This window comes from Ruditapes philippinarum, unplaced genomic scaffold (assembly GCF_026571515.1).
Source record: "Ruditapes philippinarum isolate M1 unplaced genomic scaffold, ASM2657151v2 ctg3964_1_1_1_1, whole genome shotgun sequence".
In the NCBI taxonomy this organism is placed as follows: Eukaryota; Metazoa; Mollusca; class Bivalvia; order Venerida; family Veneridae; genus Ruditapes; species Ruditapes philippinarum.
In genome coordinates, this window is record NW_026859746.1 from 27,258 (window position 1) to 45,840 (window position 18,583).

The 18,583-nt window shown below is 31.3% G+C and overlaps 1 protein-coding gene across 1 annotated transcript; it reads right to left on the reverse strand.

Annotated features, from left to right (window-relative positions):
- Positions 1-7,855: 7,855 nt before the first annotated feature.
- On the reverse strand, positions 7,856-10,276 carry LOC132757762 (melanocyte-stimulating hormone receptor-like). The gene has a single exon (XM_060749148.1). It carries the CDS (start codon positions 9,998-10,000, stop codon positions 8,849-8,851), a length of 1,152 nt encoding a protein of 383 aa, XP_060605131.1. The 5' UTR covers positions 10,001-10,276; the 3' UTR covers positions 7,856-8,848.
- Positions 10,277-18,583: the final 8,307 nt, after the last annotated feature.

An 18,583-nucleotide genomic window follows, 5' to 3' on the forward strand; every position in this document is an offset into this window, starting at 1 on the left:
GCGTGGACGATAACTTGTTCTTTTAAGTACTGTCCATGTACAGGGTGAATCAAACCTAGCCAGCAGGATTTTCAATTTTGTGGTTTTGGGCATTCTTTAGTGATTATGTTTTTCTCTATTTTACAGAGAATTATTGAAATAAAGGAAATATGACCAAACTGACCATTCTTTTGATACAGAACAAATGACACTGTAAAAACTTAGAAATAAAACAGTACAATATTGTTATATGGAATGAAACTTTAGTACATGTATCGTTTTTATAAAACTATAGGAGAGACTACGAAATTTGTTATTATTAACTTCTCTTATGTCAAGTGGATATATTGGCTACGAAAATTGTATACCTAACGTAAGCAAGCAGTATGTGACAATTGACCTGTGTGGCCGCCTTTATATAAGGGCAGTAAATCTTTTATCGTTTAGCCAAATCGCGCTATCATTACCTCCCTTATTCAGATATTATAAAAAATGGTTATGTACTATGTATTCCAAGGGGGTGAATCCATGCGCGCGCATCCTTAAAGTTCTGATACCGCGAACACTTCATCGGCCGGTATTTCGAAGAAAAACGGGTGGTGTGAAGAAATCAGAAAAGGTATGAATTTAATTTGTTTTGCAAAGAAGATGTCCTAACTTCTAGTTTTTATATACAAAATGTCTTGAAGTAACTCTTTCCTGTTTTGTCAGTATTTCGCGTTGAACGCGATTTTGATTCTGGATAGTGCGTACACCCGGCGTTGAAATGTTACAGAAACTGAGCAAATATCGATTAAACTGGTCGTTTTAAACGGCTGGAAGTTATTCTGTTGTAGAATCCTTTTCAAAAATATATTTTCAACCTTCGTTCCAATTCATTTGTACTAAAAAAAAGTATTTAAACGCACTATTTACAGAAAACAGAGATTATGATATTGCGTACACTCTAAAAAAATCCAGATACTGCGTACACATAACTATGCAATTGATAGAAAGTACAATTTATTCGAAGCAGTCTAAGGTTTATAAACTGATAAAGCGGATTGCATGGGTGTCCCATTTGAAGAATTATTTAAAATCTACATCCTAGAAAATGTTTAGAATTAACATTCCTCTGAACGCAAGTACGAATGTAAATGCGGCAAATCGTTCAAGACATCTCACGATTTAAAACGCCATGAACCAAGAAAGAGCCAAATAAAGGAATTCAAATGTGATGAATGTGGCTTGGTCTTCTCTAATAATAAAAATCTTAGTGATCACAAAGATAAGCACGAGAATAGAAAACGTTATAAATGTGGAAAGTGTGGCAAAGCATTCAGGTATAAATGCAATCTCTACAGACACTTCATGGGAAAAACATGGTAAATTAAATTGCATAAGAAAATAGCATATATTTGTAACTTGAACTAAAAACGCTTGCAGCAAATATTTTCTTTGGAATGCGTTCATGTTCCACGAACTTTTAACTGTGTTTCCTTTTCATGTGTTCCTTAAGAGTTTTGGTATGACTGAATAGTTTTTATTTGTTTGGGTCGTCAGACCAAACAAATAATGGTAGCGAAATTTCAGAGTCTAATGCTGTTAATTGCAAATGCCGAAAGTAGTCCACTTTTTTTGAAGCGGTTACTTCCCTTAATATGTACACTAACGCCGAAAAATTCAGGGGAGATCACTGCGTAAAGATGGTCAAGACGCATTAATTTTCAAGCAAAATAATTCCCGAATGGTCGAAGATTTCTAATATTGTTTTATTGTATTTTCTGATCGAAAATAAGTAAATACAAAGCGGACATTCAATCTCTGACACAGAAGTTTCACGACAACCCTAACAACAAGTAGTTCTCAAAACAGCTTAAAACTAGCGATTTAAAAGAAAGAAATATTTTTATTTTGTTACAAGTATCCAACAAATTACAACGCATTCAAAGTTTAAAAATGGCGTTGGCTTATAGAATTGTCAATAAATGCACAATCACAAATTACGCGGATGAATATGATTTTATTAATGAAAATACTATTTTTAGCGATGTCTATAACCGAATACTACACAAACCGAGTAGTGGAATATATAGATTCTAGCGATGTCGATTACCGAATACTTCACAAAGAAATCTGACTGCCGAGTAGATTCTACATGTCGGACTGTTTGGGTGAGAAAATTTTCGCTAAATTATTTACTTCAATTTTAAACAACAGGTTTATCGTGAACAAAATACCTCGAAATTAATAAGGATTACAAACCCGAAATGCAATGGAAGTTCTAATTTAGAATGACTTAATTTTATTCAGGCATCGTTTGTATAACTTCTCCGTGGTGCAGGGGTAACGCGCTCGCTTCGTGAGTGAGAGGTTTAGAGTTCGAATCCCAGTCGAGGAAACTTTGTTTTTTTAAATTCTTTTTAAAGTGTCTTTGTTAAGGAAGTAGCCAAGATATGCAAGGATAAAATGTGGCTGTCATAAAAAATGAACATAAATGATTTTTTGATGCAACTCTAGTTATGCAAAATTTCGTATGTATCAAACTCTGGTGCCTTGCAAGATGAATTATAGTACATAAAAATAAACTTATACAGGAAAATACATACAGATATACAGCACGATTTAGATTGCAAAGATCAGAAAATACCACAGAGCTTGCAGACCTTTGAATCTTTATAGATATACATGCTTATAGTAAGCTCCAGGATTATTTACATCTGTGTTAAACAACAGTTAAAGTCGTTACAAGTCCTAATTTAGAATAATATGGTTTTCTTCAGGCCGTTCACATATAAATTCACCGTGGCTGAGGGGTTTTCGCGCTCGCTTAGGAAGCGAGAGGTCTGGAGTTCAAATCCCAGTAAAGGCAACTCATTTTTTTTCAAATTGTTTAAGTCAAATAAACATTGGATTGAATATCAGTGTTGCAATTTGTCTTATAGCCAATTTAATACAATTAAAACGCTTGAAAGCATTGGTGGCACTATACATATAATCTCACAACCTGTACCTTTCTTACATTCTGAGACCCAAACAAATTCATCGCCTTCTGTGCTTTGATTACAAATACTGCACTTGACAGTCAGGATCTTTATTTGCATATGAGAGATGGGACGAAATAGCTGCTTCGCTTGGAATTTTTTCCCACAATGTTCACCCTTCGTGCATTTTGGAGTGTCTGTAAAGATTGCATTTATATCTGAATGCTTTGCCACACTTTCCACATTTATGACGTTTTCTATTCTCGTGCTTATCTTTGTGATCATTAAGATCTTTATTATTATGGAAGGCCAAGCCACATTCATCACATTTGAATTCCTTTATTTGGCTCTTTCTTTGTTCATGACGTTTAAAATCATGAGATGTCTTGAACGATTTGCCGCATTTACATTCGTACTTGCGTTCAGAGGAATGACGCTGCATGTGTGTTTTGTAATGGTACTCCGAAAAAGCCACTTGACTACATATATCACATTTGTAGGGGCCATCTTGCCGATGTCGTGCCTCATGCTGTCTGAGAGAAGATTCACTGGCAAAGAATTCACCACAAAATCGACACACATTCATTTTCTTAAATAAGATATAAATTTGACTGTAAGAAGTAATTTATTTTGAAATGTAGAGTATAAAAACATTATCAAGATAGACAATTATTCACCAGGTTTTACATAAATACCTAAACAAATTGCATAAATAAATGTTAATTCTAAACATTTTCTAGGATGTAGATTTTAAATAATTCTTCAAATGGGACACCCATGTAATCCGCTTTATCATTTTATAAACCTTAGACTGCTTCGAATAAAATGTACTTTCTATCAATTGCATAGATATGTGTACGCAGTATCTGTTTTTTTTAGAGTGTACGCAATATCATAATCTCTGTTTTCTGTAAATAGTGCGTTTAAATACATTTTTAGTACAGATGAATAGGAACGAAGGTTGAAATATATTTTTGAAAAGGATTCTACAACAGTATAACTTCCAGCCGTTTAAAACGACCAGTTTAATCGATATTTGCTCATTTTCTGTAACATATCAACGCCGGGTGTACGCACTATCCAGAATCAAAATCGCGTTCAACGCGAAATACTGACAAAACAGGGAAGAGTTACTTCAAGACATTTTGTATATAAAAACTAGAAGTTAGGACATCTTCTTTGCAAAACAAATTAAATTCATACCTTTTCTGATTTCTTCACACCACCCGTTTTTCTTCGAAATACCGGCCGATGAAGTGTTCGCAGTATCAGAACTTTAAGGATGCGCGCGCATGGATTAACCCCCTTGTATTCAGTGTCAGAAATAAAAACAACACAACATCCAATTTGCAAATTTAAAAATATTTTGTATCTACGTAATTTAAGTTTGTTTGGTATAATAACTTCCGGTTAGTGTAATGGTCGGGAAGTAGATAATTTCTCGGACTGTTTTCTTAGAAATTTATTGTGAAAATGTGACTAAAGTTACTAGGTTTTAGTTTGGAACAATGTAATGTGATGTAATGTATATATATTTGGAATAAGGACATTCACAGGTGAACAGACTTTGTTTTCTTTGAAGATTTTCTTCGTAACTCGCACATACTTCATATATATTTACCTTTATTTACCTGAATCTGCTCTACTGACCTCTGGGGGCCGTTTTATCAACGCTCTACGACATGTCGTAGGCTAGTTTTTTGTCGCAGACATGTCGCAGAACGTTAACACCGTTTTATTAACGTTTGTCGTAGCCTACGACGTCGTAGGAAGTGTCGCAGCTCTACGACAGGGTTGGGGCTGTCGTACGACGTTTCTGTGACGTCAAGAATGGCGATCACTATTTACATGTATACATGCTCAGCACATTATTTTTATTAAATAACTTTTTCAGAATAAAAAAAACATATTTCAATTGTTTTTGTTTTCTTTTAATGTCAAACGCTTATAAAGGGGCTTTATACATGCGCTATTAGTATAGAAAGAAACAGAATATACAAATCTTATACCCTATAAAAATGTCTAAAATATCGTTCATTTGGAGCAAATATGCCCTTACGGTCATACTCTATTCTATTAATAATGAGTTTCAAAGATTTCTTCGGAAAAAAGAATAAAAAATAAATTTACTCACTTCTTTTTTATTTCACATTTAGAAAAATCATAATATTTTTACTAGATTTTACATAATAAGAGGATATTTTTTCGTTTCGTGAAATATGGAACATATTTTCACGAAACATGATAAAATGCCACATATTTTCACGAGCCGGTACGGCGAGTGAAAATATGTGGCATTTTATCATGTTGAGTGAAAATATATACCATATTTCACGAAAAACGAAAAAATAACCTTTTTATTTAATTTCATTATCAAAGAAAATGGTAACGAATCCCCTTGCTTGCTACCAACAGCAATTGTACAGCGCGCAGTAATTTATGCGTAAGCACGCGCTGTTTGGCGCTACATTGTGACGTCATGTAAACAACTCTTTAAACGTCTGTACAGCGTTAATTACTGAATTAAAGATATTTGTGTTCGGATTAATTTTCTTAGTTAGACCATTTTCTGTCATGCTAGATAGTTTTCAAAACAATATTCAAGAAAAAGTTGTTTTGTATTTATCAGATTTTTCAAACAAAACGGCGAAAGAAGTCCCTTAAAATAAATATGAGTTTTGACTCCGCCCACTTTCATATTTATATTTCATATTTATTTTTAAAAAATATGAAATATATTTGACTGATATAGCACCATATTTCATGGGTAAAATTAAATAAATTTAGATATTTCTTTGAAGAAAACCCATATGGTATAAAATAAAAGGACACCGGAAAGTTACCGTGGTCATGACTCCGGAAAAACAATTTTAAAAAGAAAAAAAAAGTCAATAGAATATAAATAAAGTTTCCTTTTAAAAGGAAAGGCTTGCACAGTTGTGCCTTCATCCCAACCCTTTAAAATTGTTCTTTTTTTTTGTTTAAATTTATTATCACATTTTTTTTTTGAATTACGGTATTTGTATATCATAAAGGGTTTATTTAGTTTTTTTTTTTTTTTTTTTTTTTGGAAAACCGAATATTTTTTGTCAAAACGATTTAGATCTATTCTCTATTGTATAAAACTAATAAAGAAAATGATCAATCGTAAAAATATTAACGTGATACTGAAGTAAAACAAGTGTGCACATCTCATTTCCCCTTTTTCGCAGCGAAATCATTCCGTTGCTTTATAGACAAGTAAATGCACTAAAATACTTCGTTACGTGGTACCAATTAATAAGCATGTATCAACTATGACACATAGATCAGCACGTGGCAAGGTTAATGATATTCATGGGCTATTTTTAGATTACCTCACCAAGAAGTTGAATTGCGTTCAGTAGATCAAAATATAACTCGATCATGCGTGATTTGGTAAGCAGGACCACCCTTTGAAGACGGAATAATACTACAGTCACCATTCTCTATTGTATAAAACTAATACAGACAAAAAAACAATTATAAAAGAAACAACTGAAACGGAACAATTTCGTTTATAATTTATTACGGTTTAAACCGATAAATCAAGTAAAAATAGAAATCCTATTTATATACACAAACTGGGATTACCGAAGTAACTAAAATAGCTTAGATTTCCGTAATATTACCCCGCAGTATGACGGAATCGCCCGAATTGTCACGATTGCAATCGGAACTACATCGGCTATTATCATTAATCCGAAGACTGACGGAAAAGACCAAAAAGTTGCGATTGGCACGATTGCAGCTGGTTTCCCGTTCAATCATGCACCAACAGATGTAAGCAGGAAACCACCTAACCGGAACAAGTTTTCCAGATGAAATGGCTTGCAGCCGTGGCTGCAAGCCAAAAAGTTCAAAAAGACAAGGCGACATTAACTAAAAGTTACCGTCGATGAAAAGCACTAATGTTTAAATTATCAAATTTTATGATAAACTGCAATATACAGTGTAGATATAATAATTCAGTCTGCACAATTTGTATGGTGTATTAATTCTTAAAAAATCTAGAATCCGAACTGTAACTACGTAATTTGCAATACCGGGATGGGGAGTTATTTAGTATACTACAACTACATGAGATATACGTATATATATCTATAAGTAGCCTGGGATTCAGGCGTTTATATATTTTTTGCTTATTCATAACTTATTATATTTTCATACTCGATCGTCATAGATAACACAACATCTCTGGTTTTGATAGTATCAATATATGTCGATTTGCCGACAAGAAGGACATACAAAATCGACAGACTGGAACCCAGGCTAATCTATTGTAATAGGACGTATATAAATGCACTCGCACACCACTTGACGGTTGTTCAATAATTATTTTTTTTCTTTTTAATGTAATCATTTTATCGTCAATATTACAGTACACACATTAACTGATGTTGGTAAAATGGAACGAATTATCTCCTTAGTGTGTCTAATGAAATTATCTTCTTAATGAAATTATCTCAAAAGTGTGTTTAATGGAATTATCTCCTGAGTGTGTCCAATGAAATTATCTCCTAAGTGTGTCTAATTAATGTAACTCTCCACGGTTTACTGTGGTTAACTCATTTAATAAGAAATGTACCAATGTGTAGTTTTTATTTGTTTGGGACGTCAGACCAAACAAATAATGGTAGCGAAATTTCAGACTTTAATGCTGTTAATTGCAAGTGCCGAAAGTAGTCCGCTTTTTATAAGCGGTTACTTCCCTTCATATGTAACACTTAGGCCGAAAAATTTAGGGGAGATCACTGCGTAAATATACAAAAACAAATTGTTTTATAATCTCACAACCTTCACCTTTCTGACATTCTGAGACCCAAACAAATTCAGCGCCTTCTGTGCTTTGATTGTAATATGTGATTTATGTGTTAGCAAATGATAAGAACAAATACTTTTTACGATTTATTTCTTATCCCTCTAAGTATGTATACATTGTATATGTTCAAAGTACCTCTACTAACAATGTCCTTATTACTAACCACATTTATTCATGTTAACATGAAAAGAGTGTGATTTGACTTTGACTTTGAGAAACAATATATTATTGCTGACGGTATATTAGTCATTCAGAACAATCTATTATACAACTATGAGAAGTTTATCAAACAATCAATTTTCAACACTTAAGTTAACTTTTGTTGGTATTTCATTATAATCTTGGTTACCCCGATTTATTCCGGCATAGACTTTGTTGCAATAATAGAATTTAAATAAAAAAATTACTTTATTATATTTATGTTCAGCAACAAATAATTCACTAGAAATTTAAACATTTTACATAAATATATAAACTGAACGATATTTATTTACTGCATTTTCGAGAAATTTATTTTTTATATATTACATTTACACAGGGAGTCAAACTTCTTTTCCTATATATTAGTTTATATACAAAGGTAAATTATTAGTAATTTGGCACAATGTGTTATAGTTACAACACCAATATTGCTTGATGACTTAAAACATACACTAATTTTACAAGCAATATAAAATATGTTTTTTTTATCGATTATATTTGAGTCTATTTAAATTAAAGCACGTTATTTCAGCATTTGATATCAATTATGCTTGAGTCTACATATATTGCAGCACACCTTTTCAGCATTTGATATCAATTATAATTCAGTCAATTTATATTGTAGCACATTATTTCAGTATTGATATCAATTATACTTTAGTATTTACATGGTAGCACAGTTTTACAACATCTGATATCAACTATACTCGAGTCAATTTATACTGTTGAACATTTTATTACTTTATATATGATACTGTATATGATGAAATATTTGTTTGTATGGTGTCATTTTATATAGTAGCTCACCGTATAGATATCTATGTTGATATCATTATAGAATATCAACAATAAGATATCAGTTTAGTTACACACCATTAACACTGTCCAAAATATCAGCGTAACTGTATTTCCTCGGCATTTCCCCTAGATTGTAATTCATCTTTCTTGATGACAATGGTGTATCAGACGTGACAATACTGTCCTCATTAACCCCAGGTAAACAAGAGAAAATCGCCTTTAAGCTTCTGCGAAACTTTTCAGACATAAATCCATAAATGAACGGATTGATGAAATGGTTTATGAGAAATAAACAATCCGCGATTTCACCAAAATGAGTTCGAAAATCACTAGGTGGATATACATCTCGTCCAGCAAGTTTTAAGCATTTATGTATAAGTCTCGGTAATGGAAGAACAGCCGCCATTACGATCACAACAACAACTATTTTTGACATGCGCTGTATCGACATCCGGGTAGATTCTGTTGTTGTGACAGTAATGGAACCTTTGACCAGAAATATTTTCAAAATATGAAGAATACATGTTATAATCAGTGGTAAAAAGTAAACCGAAAGCCATAAAAATAACAAAAATTCCTGGGATCGTCCAGCCAGAATAATTCGTGCTCCTATAAGTGCTATTAGACTTCCTGTAATTATTATTCCAATTATCCACACAACTATAGACGATATCATCACCTTTTTAATTGTAAGATAGGCATTAGCTCTTAAAGGATAAGCCAACGTGATATACCTCAAAACTGCTAGCAAAGCCACGTGTGTATTTGCTGAGAACCAGAAAATGGATTTCAGTATATAATATGGTGAACTAATTATTACTGGAGATGAACACGTGACAGATAAGATAACTCTTTCAAATGATGTTGTCAGATTTAGAGTAAGAAATAATAAATCAGCAATAGCTAAAGCTGCTATAGCAACAAATGTTGGGTCATGTAACTTCCGGTCACGAATGACTCGTGTTATAACAAACATGTTTGCCACTATTCCAATGATAAACAATGTCTCAATGGCGCTGTATATACATGCTGTGTCACAGTAACCACATGAAAATTTTTGATAACTAGCGTAACTTCTCCTGTTACCACCACCACGTGAAGAATTTCCCGCGTAGCCGTCATCTTGTGTTATATTTCCGCAAGACGAATTTAAAACATCCATCAGATTCTCCCTCCTTGCTAAAGTAACATTGTCTAAGACGCCATTCGTTTCACACATTTTTGTTAAATGTTTGTGACTTATTGCAGTAAACACACTGACCTATTTGATACCCAATCTTCATGAAGTATGTGTCCACTTAAAATTGTTCTAATAAGGCCGTTTGCACACAAGTCATGGAGTTTTGTTTTCCGCTGTCGAAAACTGCTTGCATTTTTTTAACATAAGCAAATAATCCTTTTCATAGCGGGTTTAGTCGCTCTATAATATTCCCACCATTTATAATTAAAGTCATCACATAAATTATCTTCATTAAAACAAATATTTACACTAATTACCTCATATACACTGTTTAATACGCAGATATAAAACAATGGTTTATAAAAAAACAAATAGGCCAGGCGTATTCTCTCTGTGTTACTCATCATAAAGCATGGCACGTAAATCAAGTTATAAACTACTGACAGATTATCTATCCCGCTGTAATTTTTGTTCAACTGGCGTATTTTTGTAACGATATAAATGTTTCAAGAACAGAAAAGTTCCAGATAAGTTCATACATCTGGGAGTGTAATAAACTAAAATATCGCTATTATAAGTTAATTGTTTCGATAAAGCTGATGTGTACTCATCAACATGTATATACTGTATGTCAGTTCTCTCTCAATACACCCCCTTGACCCACTCTCTAACCCCCTCTTTCTCGCTCTGATTAATCCTTTGTTATTTTCTTTAACTAAACATAATGATAAGCAAAAGTCATAATTATAGTTGATAGGAATATTTAATTTGTATATACAGTATTAAGTAACGTATTAGTTGCGATGTAGTAACAATACAGTATTTTATGTAAGAATGAAAACACATTGATATCACTTTAGTAAAATTTATGGAAGCCTTGGAGGGTCACTTTTGAGTTTCGACTTATAGATTTATTTTACTATTTTCTTATGACTTTTGATTTATGACTTTTGATTTATGACTTTTGATTTATGACTTATGGATTTTGTTATTTCCCACGTGCTTGCCATTATAATTATAATTTCCAAGGAAAATATGGTAGAATATGACAACGATTCAGACGAGGTAAGTTCATTTACCTAAGTTTCCTGGAGACAAAATATGTGGGCTCATATGCAAGAACAGAATGTTATTCTTATATAAGCCTTTTAAATTGATTAAGAAAAGAAAATACTTTGCTTGCATTGCATTGCATTGCATTGCATTGGGTATCCATTTTTTATTTTGATTTCCGGAACAGGGATATATAATCTCAAATTGACATACAGCGTATGAATCAAACGCTTTATTTTTTATATAGGTTCCAGTTTTAAATCCAAACCAGTCTCGCATTGTTGTTTGCTGCAGTTACAATCGGTTTTCACTCGTAGTTTATTCTTCGTCCATCTAATATTGAATATAGACCAAATTATAGGCCTTATTTTGACAAAGAAATTTGTGGTTAAGAAGTTTCATGAAACATGGTATTTCAAAAACAATAAATCATACAGCTTTGAAACTTCACACACTTGTTTAGAACACGCTCTAAGTTAGAAATCTCTGAATTGCATTGTTATCAAATTCTGCCTCTTTTTCGATTTTGTATTTCATTTTGTATATATATGTATTTCATTTCAATTAAGATAACACATACTTTTAATGTTTTCAGTTTAAATTCTAGTAAAGCTACCTGTAGGAATTAAGGACGTGCTGTCGAATGGTTTCAACTACAAAGCAGTTGCAAGAGCATCAGCAATACATATTTGTCAAGTTTTCGGAGTCAGTTAAGAAGACTAAGAGGTTTCATGGCAAAACAGCGTTCGTTCCGAGTGGAAAGTAGTACAGTTTAGCAAATGCAAAATGTCCAAACACTAGTGATTTGGTTTTCTTCGTTAGGCCTATTGTCTATGGAAATATTCAGACATGTTTGGAATACGAGCGTTACCATTTCACACTTGTTTCAGACGCTCGATAATTTTCAAGTTTTAACCCCACCACTTATTGTGGACGCTTTATTGGAAACACGCAATGTCACGTCCCACCACGTTTATTTTATACTGTCCATACCTCCAATATGGTACAAATCTTATATCGATATACAGGTCATGGTGAGACAGAGAAAAGTGTGAAAAATCATGAATTCATATTTCTGTTTTTCATAATTTTCAGTATTTGCCCATTGTAAATTTTAAAACTTTAAAGAGAGGTATCGAAATCAAACTTTGCATGTTCATATAGCTTGGCGAGGCAGAAAGAAACATACTTCTTGCTATTATATATTTTTTTTCAGGCCCCGAAGGTGACCCCATTTATTGCCTCCGTCGCATGACTATTTAAGGGTCGGAGGTCCATCCCTTAACAGTCTTACAATAATGTGTTAAAACATGAAAAGTTAACATAGTATTTACATATTAAAGTAATTTACGGCAAAACTTTTTTTTGAAAATTTGAATATGTAAAGGAGGTTATAAGTTCAAGATATAGAAAAATATTACTAAATCTACAATATGCCTTAAACAGAAACATAATTACTTTTTTCTATATTTATGAGTAATACACAAACTAATGATACTAATGGGGTTAGCTAGGAGGCTTGACGATAGAATAAATAGACATACGAAAAAGGATGATTATTTACAAAAGAAAACAACAATATAACACAAACAAAAACATCAAAGACAAATACTTTGCGGCCAGGGCACGTTCAAAAATACTACAAACATGAATTTATTCTTCCATGTATGCTCAAACAAAGCTAGGTATGAAAACTGAAAAGACAAAGGTCGCTCCTAACATCAACATACGAACAAGTATTTCGATGATTTTTCACATTATTCATTATCAGATTGGAACAAAAAATTTGGATAGGTCTCTATTATATTATGATGATTAATGACATATATTTAATACAGTATGCCAGTCTTTTTTAAATTGGTCAATATTTCCACATTGGATAGCCTTTTCTTCATTTACCTTTAAAACATATGAAATATACTTTATAGCACCAGCAAAAGATAGCATTGTTTTATTAGTTTTACATTTAAAAATATACATTTTGACATATAAAAGAACTAAATTGTTTACAATATCTATTGTATTGTTTCCTTTAGTGTAACCAAAAAGCATAGTTTCTTTATTCAAGTTTGGCATGTTTAGTTTATCTATACAAATTTCGTGTATTAATTTATTGCTGTGAATGCATTCTCAAAAGATATGTGCTATAGTTTCATCATGAAGATTACAAAGGCTACATAAGGGACTGTTAATATATTTCATTTTGAACAAAAGATTATTTGTACCCAAAATCCTATGGATAAGTCTTACTTGGAACCATTGTAAATAAGTATCTTTTGTCAGTTTGAATGGTAAATTATATATATTCTTCCAGTATTCATCATTATTTGGGAGGCATAGTTTTTGTGACCATTTGACCTGACAAACGGGCTTGCTGAAATTGACATTAAGCGAATCATACATATATTTTGAACCTTTTTGGTCTTAATTATACCTTTAATGTGTATTGGAATTGTTGGCAATTTTTCTCTCTTAAAAGTTAAAGGGTTGAAGCAGACATTTTGAAAAAAATTTGTAACTGCTTTTTTAATTCCTAAATATAAAAGATGATTGATATTTATATTGTAGATCTTGCATAATTCTTCTGGTGTATAAAACTGGCCATTGTCTTGTAAGATATCATAAATACAACGAATTCCCTTATCATACCAAGATTTCCAAAAAATACTTTTATTGCCAATAGTAATGTTCTGATTGTAAAATAAAGGTAAGTTACAAATGTCTTCTTTATCAAATTTCTGATGCTCAATAAACAATGAAAATGCATTTAAAGTGTGTTTCCAGAATTCATTTTTAATAGATTTTGACATTTTCTCGACATAATGCTTTCCACACGTGACTAATTTTTGTACATCAATACCCTGTGTTAAAATACTTATCCAACAACCATCACTTGAAATAATTCTTCTTATCCATGTAAGTTTTAACGCATTCATAAAAGCATTTATATTTACCATTCTTAAACCCCCTTCCATGTAATCTTTAACTAACACATTTTTATTAATTTTTGAAGTTCCATTCCAAATAAAAGCATATAATGTATCATTAATTTGTTGTATATATTTATCCGAAGGATTCGGCAACATTATAAATAGATGGTTTAGTTGTGAGATAAGTATTGTTTTTATTACTGTTATTTTACCGATTGGAGTCAAAGCTCTTCTATTCCATTGTTTAATCATTTTTTCTATATTGGATATTTTTTCTTTAAAGTTAAGATCTACCATTTTTTCAAGATCCACATGGAATGTTATACCAAGCATTTTGAAACTAGTTTCGTTCCAATTGAGTTTCCATCTAGTTTTTATGCTATCACTGCTGTACTTTTTAATGCCTATCCAAACAACCTTTGTCTTCTCAAAGTTCACCCTGAGCCCCGAGATCTGAGCAAAAACTGTTAAAACATCAAGAGTGGCATTTAAAGATTTTGCTGTTCCATCTATTATTACAGTGGTATCATCAGCAAACTGTGACAGTAAATGTTCAGTCTGTTTAATACGTATTCCTTTAATATTTTCTACGGATTTCAACTTAAGGGAAAGAACTTCTGCACATAATATAAACATATAACATGAAAGAGGGTCGCCTTGACGACAGCCTCGCTGTACATTGATAAATTTGGATAAGAATCCACATTGACAAACAGCTGATGTTGCATTTTCATAAAAGATATTAAACCATTTTTTTAATTGATGGACCAAAATTGAAAAAAGATAAGGTATTATGTACAAAATCCAAAGATAGCGAATCGAATGCTTTTTCAAAGTCAATCAAAAGAAGTAATCCAGGAATATTATTATCTTCTGTATAATTCATAATATCATATATCAGTCTAACATTTTCTCCGATATATCTTCCTTTTATAAAACCCGTTTGATCTTTGCTAATAAGTTTATTTAAAAATATTTTTAATTCTGTTTGCAATGCATCCAGATCCAATCTTATATTTAGTATTTAACAAAGTTATTGGCCTCCAATTCTTAAGAAAAAGTTTAGATTTATTCTCCTTAAGTAAACATGTAATTATTCCTTGTGTTTGAGTAATGGATAACTGGTCGACATTATATGCTTCATTTAGAGCTCTTACAATAAAATGTCCCATTTTTTTCCAGAATACTTTATAAAAATCGGCTCCAAAACCAGATGAGCCGGGGCTTTTGTTGTTTGACATGTTTTTTTAAAACAAATGATGCCTCATGATAAGTTATTTCACCTTCTAAGTTTTGGCTTTCTGTATCTGTGAGTTTATTATAATTAATATTATAATTATGTAAAATCATTAAAATTAATTATTTCATTAGATTCTCTTTTTTTGAACAGAGCTTCATAATATCTTTCTGTTTCTTTTAAAATGTCTTCCTGATTATCAATTAAAGTTCCATTTTCATTTTGTACTCTATAAATTGTTTTTGAAATGTAATTATATTTTTCTAAATTGCAAAAAAATATGTAGTAGGTTTTTTCACCTTCAAGGGACAATTTAGCCCTTGATCTTATAAGATATCCCTGAAGTCGTTCATTATTTATCTGAGATAATTCATCTTTAGTAAGAGCAGTCTATCAACATTTTGATCTGATAAATTGGCTTCAATAGAACTTATTTCATTTAATATTTGACTTTCTGTGTTTTTTCTTAGCTTATTTATGTATGAACTATAAGATATTGACTTCCCTCTAATTTCTAAAAGTAACGTTTCTAAGAATAGCTGGTCATTTATTGTAAACTGTATTTCATTATCTGGAATATTCTTTATATTGTCAATATTATAAACCGGTAGAGCATATTGCATCTTTATCTTATCTATCACCTCATTTATTGTTTAAAGATATTTTAGATCTTTTAAAAGAGAATTATTAAGTTTCCAAAGACCTTTACCATGTTTAAAGTCATCAAATTTCAATTTCAGTGTTATGATAGAGTGATCTGATTGGAAACTTGCGTCAATACTATGTTGCTCTACAAATTGTTGCATAGCTTCAGATATTAAAAAGTAATCTAATCTTGCCTGTTGAATTGGCCGTGTTCGTCGCCAGGTGTATCGCCGTTTACTTGGAAAGAGTTCTCTAAAAATATCAACCAGACAGTGCTCATGCATATACTTTATCATTGTATTCCTTGCATTTTTATTATTTAACCTTTTATAATTGTAATAGTCAAGTTGCGGATCAATGACCAAGTTATAGTCCCCACATATTATACAATATTCATTACTAATTTTTCTTACGTTATTAAAAACTTCTTCATAAAATTGCGGTTGATCAGAATTTGGACCATAAATGCTTACAATTGTTAGGTTTTTATCATAAATGGTCATATCTAAAATAATGTAGTTTCCATTCTTATCAATAATTGTGTTCTTAATTTTGTATTCAATATTTTTTCCAAATAAAATAGCTACACCTCTGGAATTGGATGTTCCATAGCTAAATGTTCCATTCAGCGTATATAGATTTTTGCATGTCTAAAGTGAAGTGAGTGTCTTGCAAACAGTAAATATCAGATTTATTTTCTTTTAGAAAACGAAATACTTCTTTCCGCTTTTTTATACCATTTAAACCTCTACAGTTTAGAGACAATATTTTAAGACCTCCCATAAAACCACGTTAAAAGGGCAACACTGTAAGTTTCAGTTATCACAAAAAACGTTTGTAAAATATAATAGTACATGTAAAATACATATTCGTTTTGATTGCCCTGGCCAGGCATGTACAAGAAAACAAACAACACAAGAAGGTAAAAACAATGTAACATAGCATTTACAAACAAATATTCCATCTTTCCTGGAATTCAAAAATAGGACCCATATAAGGAGATATTAAATGCAAAACAGTTATTTTTTTCATCAAAATGAGACAATATGTATTGCATACTTTGAAAAGTGATAAAACCTACTGATTGATAATTTTATTGTTTACAGTTGACCACTATATATGCAACTATTTCTTCTTCCGAAGCACCAAAAAAACAAAAGACGAAAACGTTTAGGAAGACTACTAGTATATAAAGCAATTATTCTATAACTAACAAACTGTGCAATACGGGCCAAAACATTAATGACAGCTATCAATATAAACACCAATTGTCACCTCAGAAACGAAAAAAAGTGATTTTTGATGCGGTATATTAAATTCATGTAATACTCAGTAGAATTTATAATCTTAATATATCTTTGATACATTCACTATTTTAATATTAATTCTGACACAGTAGCTCAGTATCAAATATTACTTTAACCAATGACAAAAAAACACACAAAAGAACACTCAAAAAGGAAAACAACAACAACAACAACAACAACAAACGAACAAAAATATGCAAAGTTCTTACAAGACTTCCATGTACATAATTACACAACGGGATAACCTGAATTTTATTTCTGCCATTTAAAGTTCATTGTTATTTTTACTATTTTCATTATTTTTATAACAGCATGTATGAAAAAATATATCAGTCAAGGGGAAGTAATTATCCCTCCAGTGCGAATCCACGTTTTTAAGGCCCATTATGCTACATAAATGTTTCTAATTTTCTGAGGCACAATGTGCCTTTAAGTAAGTATATATGGGCTCATTATCGACACAGACTTTAAAGGTAAAGATATTTTATTTTAACTAATTAACTGATGAGTTTTTATGCACATGGGGAATTAGTACCAAAAATCTAAAGGTATTATTATACATTGTACATACAAATAATCATGGTAAAATATAGAACATGTAAACATCATAGCAAACGCATATACAATTCTGCGTGCAGCGAGGAAAAAAATTCAACTTCAACGTAGATCTATATAGTGTATAATTAAATGATTTATTGTAATTCTAACAAGGTGAAAAAAAAAAAAACAACAAACAAAAACAACAACAACATTTTGAACTACAGTGTACAAAACATGAACAGTGATTCTTGAATTCTTAATATCAAAATGATATTTATTTTAAGATTTTTAACATTAAAAAATAATGAAACTGATGCATACTATCGCAAAAGTGTCGTCTGCTTATAAAGTTGTCGTCTGCTTCATAATTATGTTATCGTTTTATACAAAAATAGAATATATTTTGAAAGTTAAGACTGATAGATATCCGGATACATAAAACAGTCAATGAGTTCAATATTATGATATATTGTTAAGTTTTTATTTACATAAGATTCTCATTAAACATATTTGATATAGTACACGTGTATTCATAATTTTTTTTAAATATGCGATATCTTTACTACATAGTATTCATGTTATAATTTTTTACTTATTAACTATTAACTCATAATTTTAAAGTCATTTTTAACATAAAAACACAGCAAATACATAAACATATTTCGTCATCTAAAAAATGTAATAGTCATGTACAGCTGAAATTCGTTATCTTATAATTGTACATTTTCATTGTTTATAGTCATGGACATTGTCACTTTGTCTGCGTACCTACTTTCCTGTTCTATCTTACGTTTCTCCGGCCAGTCTTTCCGTAACCAATACGCAAAGTCACGTTGTTTGATTTGGAAAGTTCGGTTCTCAAGTTTTCCGTTTTTTCCTGGAGCCCTTTTACTGACGAAGATTTTTCCGT

Excerpts from the sequence above, each read along its gene's own strand:
- LOC132757762 (XM_060749148.1), bottom strand. The coding sequence starts at position 10,000 with ATGTGTGAAACGAATGGCGTCTTAGACAATGTTACTTTAGCAAGGAGG.